The sequence below is a fragment of the Lathamus discolor genome, chromosome Z, assembly GCF_037157495.1.
Source record: "Lathamus discolor isolate bLatDis1 chromosome Z, bLatDis1.hap1, whole genome shotgun sequence".
Lineage (NCBI taxonomy): Eukaryota > Metazoa > Chordata > Aves > Psittaciformes > Psittacidae > Lathamus > Lathamus discolor.
Window position 1 is genome coordinate 108519287 of NC_088909.1, and position 11897 is coordinate 108531183.

Sequence of the window (11897 nt, forward strand, 5' to 3'; positions counted from 1 at the left end):
ACAGCTATAATCTTCAGCCAGTATCTAATTTAACAGACATTAAATGATGTGTTCCCATGGGAAAATAACAACATAAGCCTTATCTAAGTGAAAAATCTTACTAAGACACACTATCACATCTTTGTGCATGGGCAAATATTTTGGGCTGTTTTGCAAGAACTGATATTGCAGGGCAAACAAAACATCTCCTTTGGGCATCATCCGAATGTTCCTGCAAAGAAATTAACAGTGTAGGCATGTTATTAGGCATGAAATTTGTATGGCCAGAGTCTGTAAATACATCTGCATGCTATAATCCTGATTTACCCTGAGCTACTCTCACAGTATTTACTCCGCTAATCATAGTTTCTCTACTGATAATCACATTTTTGTTCTCTGAGCTTAAAGCTATGGTAATATGTGAAATCTCTGTTGGAAATCCCATTTATACCTCTGGGGATTTATTTTGGGGTTATTTAATCTGCTTTGCCCCTCTGCCAGATGTTACCCTGTCTAGCAAAGGGTGCAGAATGGTGTTTACATCATTAGCACATTAATACAACATATTAAGGCAGGTTGGTATCTGTACCAGCTTGCATGATTTGGTGACCAAGGACCAAGAAGAGCCACACAAGGGTTGTGTTACTGTCATGCTGCCTGTGCTCTAGCAGCAGTGATGTTCAGGAGCAGGGTGATGTGAATCACTGGGATGGTGAACACATAAATCTCCCAGTTTGCGTTGCCAGCACATGATTCAAAGCCTCTGAGCTCTTCCATTTTATATTTCATGGTGTGACCAGTCACTTCTATTAAAGCAAGATCCGTGACCCATTTTGGGACTTTCTGGCAGTCAGTGGTAATTATCAATTGTTCAGCTAAAATTTGATGTTAGAAAAGGCCTCCTGTGTTATTATTTCATTTTAAGCTGACACATCTTTTTTGTCTTGAGAGGTGGAAACTCCTCGTCTGGGTACATGGCAGCACACAGGTTTCCTTCCCTAGCTAACCCCCGTGTTGCACCAAGGGACTTTGCTTTCCAAAACCAGAACATACAACATGGTCTCTACCCCTCTATTTGCTTGCATCTTTCCCAAGTACTTCAAGCAGTCATTAGGAAGTTTCTCTGGCACTTGTTTAAACTTAAATCAAACTTAAATTTCTTCCCTCTGTGTCCTCTTGATCCAGCTGGGGGTATAAATCAGTTTTGCCTGTTTACACACCTTTGAAATTCTGTGGATTGTTACTGTGTTCTCCTCCTCTCATCTTAGAATATTGTCCATTCAAACTAGACATGTGTAACGTGTTCATCTAATCCCGTATTTCCTGCTACAAAAATGATTCTTCCCCTGTGTGGTACAGTTGAGTGAGTGGTTTCCAAGAAGCAGGTATTGCCATTGCTTCAGGGCTCAAGTGTCCCCCAGGTTACTGCTACAGAGAGACAGTAGAAATAATTATTTTATTTTTTTTTTTAGTTAAGAAAAAATAATCAAATGGAAGTTACATCTCTTTATTGAAATAACTATTTTAAAAATAATTTATTTTATGTAAAACACTAGTTTTGGCTGTTTTCTGGTTTTCATGCAAGTATTACTTAATATGTCACAACACGGCTTCACTAGTTGTGACTGTGGCCAATGGTATCAGGTTCAGCAAGGCAAAGTGCTGGGTCTTCCACTTGGCCACAACAGCCCCATTCAGGGCTCCAGGCGTGGGGAAGAGTAGCTGGAAAGCTGTTATGGAAAAGGACCTGGGGGTGCTTGGGAAATTCCTTTTCCAGCTGATTTCTGAGTTGCATAAGATATTAAACATTGGCTGTATTTGTCTTTTCCCCATCTGTAGGTCATTTGGATCCAGGCTTCCTTGCAAGTGACAAAACCTCTTCTGGTAATGTCCAGATCAATGAAGAAATTCATATCGCCTCTTCTGATAGTGAAGTAGAGATTGTTGGAGTTCAAGAACATGCCAGGTATGAATCCCTTTTTCTTGCTCTAATATTTCTTTCATTTTCTCAGAATACCAGTATTTCCAAAATTAATAAAGAAAAAAACGTGCTGACTTACACTTCTGTAGTTACCCATCCACGACTGAGGCCCCAAAGCTAGGAAATGTTCCACTTTTATCATTCTGCTGATCATGGTGATGTCAAAATCTGTTTTCCTTCAGAATATTACCAACTTGGTAAGTATTCAGGCTAAGCTTGCGATTACTGTCAAATGTTAACAGGCTGAACATATGTAGTACTGAGATACCAAATATTGAGATACTAAATAATACATGTACATCAGGAATACAGATTTTAAAGGCATAGTGTGGCTATGCACATACATAAACAAAACTATATGGGTTCTTGTTTGCTTTCAGAATATTCACGTACTTTAAGCATTTAATCAGCTTCCAGTTTAATTAAGAATTTAATACTGTCATTTTTTTCAGTGGCTAATGTCATAAGATAGCCCCTTTAGATTAAAAATCATATCCTTATGAATCTTGGTTTTATTTCAGGATATGAGAGAGTTCAGAGTAGATGAGGGTGAGAAACCCAGAGGTTTCTCTCAAGCTCAGATACAAAGCTGTCCAGCTGTGCTTCAGCTGTTATTCTTTATAGGCTTTTTTTGATGTTACTTTCATATTTAGTTTACAGTCTTTCCTTGGCTTAAATTATTACGTAGCAGTTGAACAAGATTGCCATTTTCACATAGTATGGAGTGTTAATTAGGTGGAATAAAAGCAGTTTAAAACAGTGTTGCCTACTGATGCTGATTGTTCCTTCACTGCAGAACTTGTCTGGTTCTATCAGAATTCATTCTCTGTTGGGATGATGGTTGGGGGGAAGTCAGGGCCAGTCGATGGTGACCTGAAGACATCTAATTGATGGGCTATAAAAGTATTACACAGCAGGCAACAGCATACAATTAACTTCATTGACTGTTTTCCCTTAAAATCAAATCCCCTCGAGGTATACATCGGACTTCCCCATCTTCCCGCATTACCCATCAAGTATATCCGGGTCCCTGAGCAAAAGCAATCCCACAAGTGGGTTTGCCTTTACCTGAAGCAGGAATAACCCAAACTGTCTTCCCCAGCAAATTCTTCATGTGCACCACAGGAACTTTGTCCCCCTCTACAATATGTAAAAGTTCTGACTGGGCTGGGCCAGCTCTATTGACCGATCCTCTAGTGTTACACACCAAAGGCCACCTGGTTGGTTCCCCCACCCATTGCTCTCAGTGTGATTTTTAACAGCCCATTGTACCGTTCGATTTTCCCAGAGGCTGGTGCATGGTAAGGGATGTGATACACCCACTCAATGCCATGCTCTTTGGCCCAAGTGTCTATAAGGTTATTCCGGAAATGAGTCCCATTGTCTGACTCAATTCTCTCTGGGGTGCTGTGTCGCCACAAAATCTGTTTCTCAAGGCCTAGGATAGTGTTCCGGGCAGTGGCATGGGGCACAGCATATGTTTCCATGGTGGTTGCTTCCACCATGGTAAGCTCATGTCACTTGCCTTGGCGGGTTGGTGGGAGTGTGATATAGTCAATCTGCCAGGCCTCCCCATATTTGTACTTCAGCCATCGTCCTCCATACCAAAGAGGCTTTAACCGTTTGGCTTGTTTAATTGCAGCACATGTTTCACACTCATGAATAACCTGGGCAATAGTGTCCATTGTTAAGTCCACCCCTCGGTCACGGGCCCATCTATATGTTGCATCTCTGCCCTGATGGCCTGAAGTGTCATGGGCCCACCGGGCCAAAAATAATTCACCTTTATGTTGCCAATCTAAGTCCATCTGAGCCACTTCAGTCTTAGCAGCTTTATCTGCCCGTTGGCTGTTCTGGTGTTCCTCAGTGGCCCGACTCTTGGGTACATGTGCATCTACATGGTGTACCTTCACCACCAGGTTCTGCACCTGGGCAGCGATATCTTGCCACAGTGCAGCAGCCCAAATGGGTTTACCTCTGCATTGCCAGTTGCTCTGCTTCCATTGCTGCAACCACCCCCACAGGGCATTTGCCACCATCCATGAGTCAGTGTAGAGATAAAGTACTGGCCACTTTTCTCATTTAGCAATGCCCAGGGCCAGCTGGATGGCTTTCACCTCGGCAAACTGACTTGATTCGCCCTCTCCTTCAGCAGTTTCTGCAACTTGTCGCCGAGGACTCCATATGGCTGCCTTCCATCTCCGATGCTTTCCCACAATACGGCAGGACCCATCAGTAAACAAGGCATACTGCTTTTCACTTTCTGACAGTTTGTTATATGGTGGGGCCTCTTCAGCACGCATCACCTCCTCCTCTGGTGACATTCCAAAATCTTTGCCCTCTGGCCAGTCCATGATGACTTCTAGAATGCCTGGACAACTGGCATTTCCTATTCCAGCTTATTGTGTTATTAGTGCAGCCCACTTACTCCATGTAGCATCAGTTGCATGATGTGTAGAGGAGACCCTGCCTTTGAACATCCAGCCCAGTACGGGCAACCAGGGTGCCAGGAGGAGCTGTGCTTCAGTGCCTAACACTTCCGAAGCAGCTCGAGCCCCTTCATAGGCTGCCAGTATCTCTTTCTCAGTTGGGGTATAGCTGGCCTCAGATCCTTTGTACCCCCGACTCCAAAAGCCAAGGGGTCGACCTTGAGTCTCCCCTGGAGCTTTCTGCCAGAGGCAGAACTGTCGTGGTTTAAACCAATCCACACAGCTCGTCTACTCACCCCCCCGCCCCGACCCTCCCTGCTCCCGGAGGGATGGGAAGGAGAATCGAGAGAATGTAACTCCCACGGGTTGAGATAAGAACAGCCCAGTAACTAAGGTACAACACAAATCACTGCTGCTACCACCAATGATAATATTGATAAGAGAAAATAACAAGAGAATACGATACCACTGCCGAACGAGTTCGACCCCCCCCCCCCCCCCCCCGAAGAGAGAGTGTGCCTTTCCGGGTAACTGCCAGTAACCTCCCTGGGCATGACGTGCTGTGGTACGGAATACCTCTTTGGCTAGTTTGGGTCAGGTGTCCTGTCTCTGCTTCCTCCCGGCTTCCCCTTGTCCCCAGCAGAGCATGAGACTCACAAAGTCCTTGGCCAGAATAAACATTACTTAACAACAACTAAAACCAATCGGTGTTATCAGCTCTCTGCCCAGGCTGGAAGTCAAAACACAGAGCTTGCACCAGTTACTAAGGAGCAAAATGGCTCCTGGTAAAGCCAGGACAAACAGTAAACAAGTGAACTCTCTCTGAAACTAGTTTTGCTGCCTGGTGCATGCTTGGAGACGGAACAGGAGTGTGAGGAACAAGGAAGAGAGTTGTTCCTCATTGTCCCTTCATTGCATCTTTTTGAGGAAAGGAAGAAAAAGGTGTGCAGGACTCAGTGCTGGAAACTATGCAGATAGTCTGGACACAGTCCAGTGCTGTTGGATGTGAATAAAGGAAATTTTAAGGTGCCAAAGGAAGAGAGATTTAGTCTTGGCTTTTAGAGTAGTAAAAGTCCTTGCATGGCCAACTCGTTTGAAGATACTAATTCCTTAGGAAGTAGTTCTCCTGGCTGTTCACGCAGCAGACCCAGGGCTTTGTCCTAATAATAAGCAGAGTGGACTTATCCTTCAGTTACTAGTTCACGCAAATCTCTCTAGCACTACGTACACCTCTCTAGCACTATTTACAACCCTCTGCTTGAGGTCCCCTATTCAAAAGCTTTCTGTGCTCCTTGCCTTGATAACGTTTACCGTGTACAAGGTAATGTTAGGTTAATGCAGAGTTGCTGTTTGAAATCAGTTTTGTGTATATTTGTACTGAGATAATTTCAGCAAACATAGTCTTAAAGCATGGTTTTGTGCTTTTCCTGTGTTCAGGTAACCATCTCCCATCTCCCAGAAACTAGTTTTTACTGGCTCCGTTCAACACTCATCCGTTTCAGTTGTTCAAATCCTAGTTAGAATTTTATTTCTCTTGCAGGTCTAGGCTTGCAGTTATGAAGTATTGATGGGCTTCTGACAGGGTTGTCATTTGGAGGTTTAGGTTTTTGATCAGTATTTTTTTGCGTGCTTAGTATGGTGTTTGGATTCAGTTCTTTTGCTCACAGTGTTTTTCATTGTGCTTCATATTCTATGTTGTCATTGGAGTGGTGTGAGTTGTGACACCCCAGAGTTTGTCCATCATTTGTGATTTTTTCAGATTGCTACTGGATCTGTCATCATTGGAATATTACTTGGCATCTGCTTAGGACAAGTCACGTTTTTCAGTTTGTTTCATTTTTCTCTAATAGATTTAAATTTTTTGTAAATTACGCATGTGCATAAAACAGTCTTCCTTTGATTTTTCCTACTTCCTCCCCCCGTCCTTCTTTTGGTTTCCTTTACCAGGTGTTTTTCCTTAGCTACAGATTGGAAAGCATGTTCCCAAAGCTCTGTTTGATTGAATGTTTTGCTCTTGGCTGCTTGTGTGACTTGTTTGAGGATAAACACTTATTTTTGCAAGGTATCATGAGGTAGTTTATAGCTTGCTTTTTATCATATTCAGGGAGAAAAGTTAGTATTAGGTTTGTCTAAGCATTGAGGACTGTTCTGAATGGGAATGGTGAGCCATAGTCCCTGAGACCAAACATTGTGTTTAGTTTGCTTTGGCTACAAGCTTTTCTTGTCAGTTATGCTTAAAAATACTTCTTCTTAGAAGAAAGCTTTAAAAAAAAATCCTTCATTTGTTAGAGTTCCAGTCCTTTATTACAAATTCTTTGTACATATGTACTGTAAGCATGTAATTTTAAGACTGAAGAAGTAATAAAAAAGTCATTCTGAACATCACATCAAAACTAAATAGCATATCTGAGAAGGAAATGAGACATTTATATTCAGAGAAGCTAGAGCTCAGAGAATGAGATTTTTCATTCTATTTCATGAAACTCTTAACCGGAGCCAAGAGAGATGAGTGTAACTGAAGTAAATCTGAAGAAAATAAACTGCACTACTTTTAAGTTAAAATGTCAGGGTTATTTGACCAGAAAACCTGGCTTCCTGAAATATACGGTACACATGATTCACAAAGAGAAGGGAAAATGTTACTCCAGCAGCCAAACATCTCCTACTTATGTATGCTGCCAGGAGCAGCTACAGCCACCATCAATGCTTACAAGAGCAAAATGACTTTTGGAGCACCAGGTTTAAAGTTTTACTAGCCTTTGTTTTTTAAGATTTACAGCTGGAAGTGGGGTGATGATCTTAATGACTCCAGTAAATTTTTATCACTTCATCATATAATAAAATTGGTTGATCTTTCTTTTTTTTCTCCTAATTATTATTAGCTTGTACTTCAATTGTCACTATCTATTATGAATATAATAGGTAAAAATACTGTGCAAATAAGTAGGTATGAACCTCACTCCTGCAAAGCACACTTTAATGTGTGCTTATCTTTAAATACCTGATTCAGTGTCATTGACAATAATCACTGAAAGCTTAAATGTTTTGCTGAAGTGGGGCTGTGCTCATTATATGAGTGAGCATTTCCCAGCGTGTTTGTAATCTTTAGTTAAGAAGACCAAAGGAAAGAATCAAATGTAATGGCTATAGTAATGTAATTACAAGAGCTCTTTTGTAATTATTGTAGTGAAAGTATCATTATGTCCTTATTTTAAGAGGGGCTTGATTTCATATAGAAAGACAGCTTTTATCAAGCCCCACTTAAAATTTTTTCTCCTTTTAAAAAGTCCAGTGGGTGAAACTGCTACCAGGGAACCATGCTTCTGGATAATGTGTGGTGCTACGCATGGTGGGGCAAATCTCTTCAAGTTCCTTGGGTTCCATTAACATATTTTATGAGGAATATCTTGTACACCCACTGGTAGAATGCAGTTCTTAATAATTTAATCCCCACCACCCCCGAGTTTAAGTTCAGTCTCAGCTTTGCTTACTGGGTATTTAACATGTCATGGACTCTACCAATGCACACTCCACAAGAACAGTTTGGAGAGGGATATGTTAACAAGATGTCTAAATGATGAAACACTTCAGATAAGAATCTTGTGCGTGAATCCAATTGTAGCTTTAATCCTTTGTGCTTTTTGCCTACCTGCAGGTGTGTGCATCCCAGGAGAGGCGTGATTCAGAGTGTGTCTTCCTGGAAGCATGGCTCAGGCTCACAGTATATTAACACTCAGCAAACACAATCATGGACAGCTGTGACTCCCCAGCAGAATTGGTCTTCACCCCCTGAAGTAGTAGACCTCACTTTGGATGAGGATACCAGACGCAAATATCTACTGTAATTCAATGTCACTGTGTTTCTGTCCCCACCCCTTCTCCCCTTTATGGCACAGAAGTTCATTGTTAAAGCTTCAGCTTCAGAAGCCCTGCTCCCAGCATTGCAAAATTCAAACTCATGAAAACTTCATCCAAATGTAGTGTAATTTCAATATATTTTAAAATGGTTTTGCCTTCTCCAAGGAGGATTCCTCCCAGAATTAAAACCCAATAGCACCAAATTTAAAACACAGCTACAGTACTAATGTGTGTGTGTTAATCTGAAGAAATAACTGTGTGAAAACTTAAATCCTCCCACCTTTTCCCACCTACAGTTTTAGAAGATTTTTCATTTATCAGTATATTGAGGGGTTTTTTTTGTTAGAAGTTAGTGTTTTGCTGTGTGAGCATCAGTGATTTTGAGAAATGCTGTGTTCTCACTGATTTTAGTGGAATTGGGGGTATTCAACACTTGCAAAAACTGGGCCAAGAGTATTCATACCTAAGCTGATTTGGTGTATACCAGCAGGAGGGACTGTCTTTAATGCAAACGGCCCATAACATATGCACTGAACAGCTTTTAAAGGACTTTTACTTTGAATAATTTTTCAGTTTACACTCTTTCCAGTGCTGTCTTCTGTCTACTTGACTACTGTGTTTCACTGATCATTTCCCACTGCTTATTATGATTTAAAATAGTAATGGTAGTGACTTAGTAGCAGCTGATTATTGCAAAAGCACAGGGAAAAAGTAATAAAAAGGCCCAGCATCTGTCTCTGTTTTAAATATAGCTGAACTTTTCTACCTGTATCTGGGTCTTGCCTGGAGTAGGAGAAGGGGAGAAATGAAACATTTCACTCATAGGTCTCATTTCTGCTGTTATTTGCTTCATTGGGTATACAATGGAATTCCAAAGCCCCAGGCCGGCAAAGCACTTTAGCAGCTGAAACTGTGGGGCCATTCAAGTGCTTAAAACCCTGTCCTAAGCAATGCTGCAGGATCAGGGCCTGAGTTTGGGATCTTTGTTTTGGGTTGTTTTGGTTGGTTTTTTTTGCAAACCCCTATATCTGCACCATTTTCCTGGCTCTGGGCCATGTCTCTTATCCTAGCTTTGGAATTGTTTTGGGGTTATGATCCAGGATCCACTTGTCTACCAGAATACTGACTGAAATCAGCGTAACTACTTCCTTGAGCGGGCTGTGATTCCTTGTAGCGTGTATGGGAATTCCCGCCCCTCATCTGTCATTCTGAGCCTTTCTCAAGGCAAAAACCAAAGATTAGACTATAACAAGATGACATTCACTTTAAAGACTACTGTGCAATTAGAATGTTCCTTTGTATTCCAAATGTTCCTAGTGGGAATTTTGTACAGCTCTATCCTTGGATTGTATTTTTCTTTTTGCCATTTAAGGTGGTAGTCAGGACGTGGGAAGTTGTGATTTTGTTTTTGTGTTGGATGGTTTCTGAATTTACTTGACTTCCAATAATTGTATCTATAGGCAAGACAAATAAATAAGGTTACCTATTTTTCACATAGAGAAACAAAAAATAACCCTGTATTGTTAGTAACAAAGAGCTCTGTCTTTAATAAGCAGAACAGCTGTGACTGCACTTTAAAGAACAACTAGGTTAAGGGATTGTTATTCTAATTTCAAGCTTTCTAAGGCATTGAACGTAAGTGAATTGCATGGCCAGAAAAATGTGTGTTGTGTTTCTAGTGGCCAATGTCTTCTTCTGGGGATGGGAGGGAGGGAAGCAGCAGTGTCTGCATGGAGCCCATGAGGGAAGAGCCCTGTACGACTGAGGCACTGCAGCCCATGAAGGAAAAGCCCTGTACAACTGGGGCACTGCATTGGTTAGGGGCTGTCCATCTTTTCTCCTCATGTTGTAGCCAAGCAGTTTTTAGCACACATGCTGTAAAGGTAACTTTGGAACCATGACTCCGTGTTGCTCCTTCTTCCTTTTTCACAAAGCCTTTTGAAGATGAGTTTTGAAGAAAGCTGCAGGGACCCATTTGTAGTCCTCCCATGGAAAATGCAAACTAACTCCCTTGTTTTTCAGTTTGTATATGATGTGACTTCCATGTATATATATAAAAACGACTGTGTCCTAACCAAACTTCCTCCAGTTGTGCACTGTGTTAGTTTAAACAATTCATGTATTGTAGTCTGATGCAGGTTTTCTTTTATTTAAAACACTACATAATTTTCTCTTGTTCTTAACAGATTTGAAAGGGTAGAGATCTGAAAACTGCAATCACTGGATAGCTGCGAAGTGGGTTTGTTTTCTTGTTGTTTTATTATTTTTTAAGAGAGCAAAAAGTGCCTGGACGCTTTTGCTCTACTCAGCAGGAAAGAGAAGTGTTAGCCATTGTATGGCTGCGAACCAGTGCACTTGAGGGCTGATCCAGAACCCATTGGAGCTGATGTTTTCCATCGATTTCAGTGTGCATTGGCTCAAGCCCTTCATGGCTTAGCAGTTCCTGAAATTGCTGGAGTGTGAACTTGGAATCTTCTATAGTGAAGACAAATCATTGCTTAGGATATAAATGTTTAAAATGTACAACTCTTGTTAAAAGATCTGATTCTTCTTGACACTCATTATTTAGTTCTCATTTTCCATCTAGTATTTAATGGTCTTTGGAGAAAAAAATTAATAAAACAGAGTGTTATATATATAAATATATATATTTTTGGTGCAAGATGAGACCTTCTGTTTTTTGCAACAAGTCTGTAGCATAAAGGTTAAACTATTTTAAAACAAAATAAAGTGTATTATTTAAACAATATCTATTTGTTTGGGGTTTTTATTTTCATTCCACTTTCATTAAATATGCTGCTGTGCGTGACATCTCCAAAATGCAGCCTTAAGCTCTGGTAGTGTTACACTTGTATTTTCTCACACAGCCATATAGTGCTGTGGCTCAGATCTACTGACATTTGAAATGAATGTGTAGAACTGCTGTGCAGCTCTGTGCAGATCCTCGCAGACCATGAGAGACGTGGTGTCAGGATGAAGAGTCTGGAGAATCACTGAGTTATGCTGGGGAATTTACAGCCACAAGTGAAGAGAAGGATGGTGAGTGTAGCTGTGCTAAATTTGGGGTCCTGCTGCCTGATAGCCCTCTCAGAGCTAATATGGAAATAATAGTAGTAGTAGCAGTAATAATACAAACTGAGAGCACCCCTGAGGAGAAGGACTTGGGGGTCTTGGTCACTGAGAAGCTCCCTATGACCCAGCTTCAGTGTGCACTTGAGCCCAGCCCACCCCATGTGTTGGGCTGCATCCCCAGAGCATGAGCAGCAGGTTGAGGGAGGGAATTCTCCCCCTCTCTGCACTCTGGGGAGACCTGCCCCTGCAGTCCTGATGGAGCTCTAGGGGAGCAGCGCAAGAGGGACATGGAGCTGCTGGAGCAAGTCCAGAGGAGGCCACGGAGATGCTGCGAGGGCTGGAGCAGCTCTGCTCTGGAGCCAGGCTGACAGAGCTGGGCTGGTTCAGCCTGGGGAAGAGAAGGCTCCTGAAGGGGAGACCTTAGAGCAGCTCCCAGTGCCTAAAGGGGCTACAAGAAATCTGGAAGAGGGGCTTTGGACAAGAGCCTGTACCACTCCAACCCAGGGTGTGATTCTCCAGTAATAAAGATCCATTACACTTCTAACTGAAAAGGGGAGTTCACTTTAGTTCTGATGGCT

At 41.8% G+C, this 11897-nt stretch overlaps 1 protein-coding gene across 4 annotated transcripts in view; it reads left to right on the forward strand.

Moving 5' to 3' along the window:
* ARK2N (arkadia (RNF111) N-terminal like PKA signaling regulator 2N) overlaps positions 1-10996 on the forward strand; it is a 51858-nt gene extending 40862 nt beyond the window's left edge. For 3 of the 4 annotated variants that reach the window (XM_065662572.1, XM_065662575.1, XM_065662576.1), the window contains 3 exons: positions 1819-1945; positions 8045-8230; positions 10434-10996. In XM_065662572.1, the coding sequence (XP_065518644.1) occupies positions 1819-1945; positions 8045-8230; positions 10434-10455 (335 nt within the window). In that variant the 3' untranslated portion in view covers positions 10456-10996. Of the gene's footprint in view, positions 1-1818; positions 1946-8044 lie in introns of all 4 variants that reach the window. The other variant, XM_065662574.1, reaches the window with a different exon arrangement.
* The last annotated feature ends 901 nt before the right edge of the window (positions 10997-11897 follow it).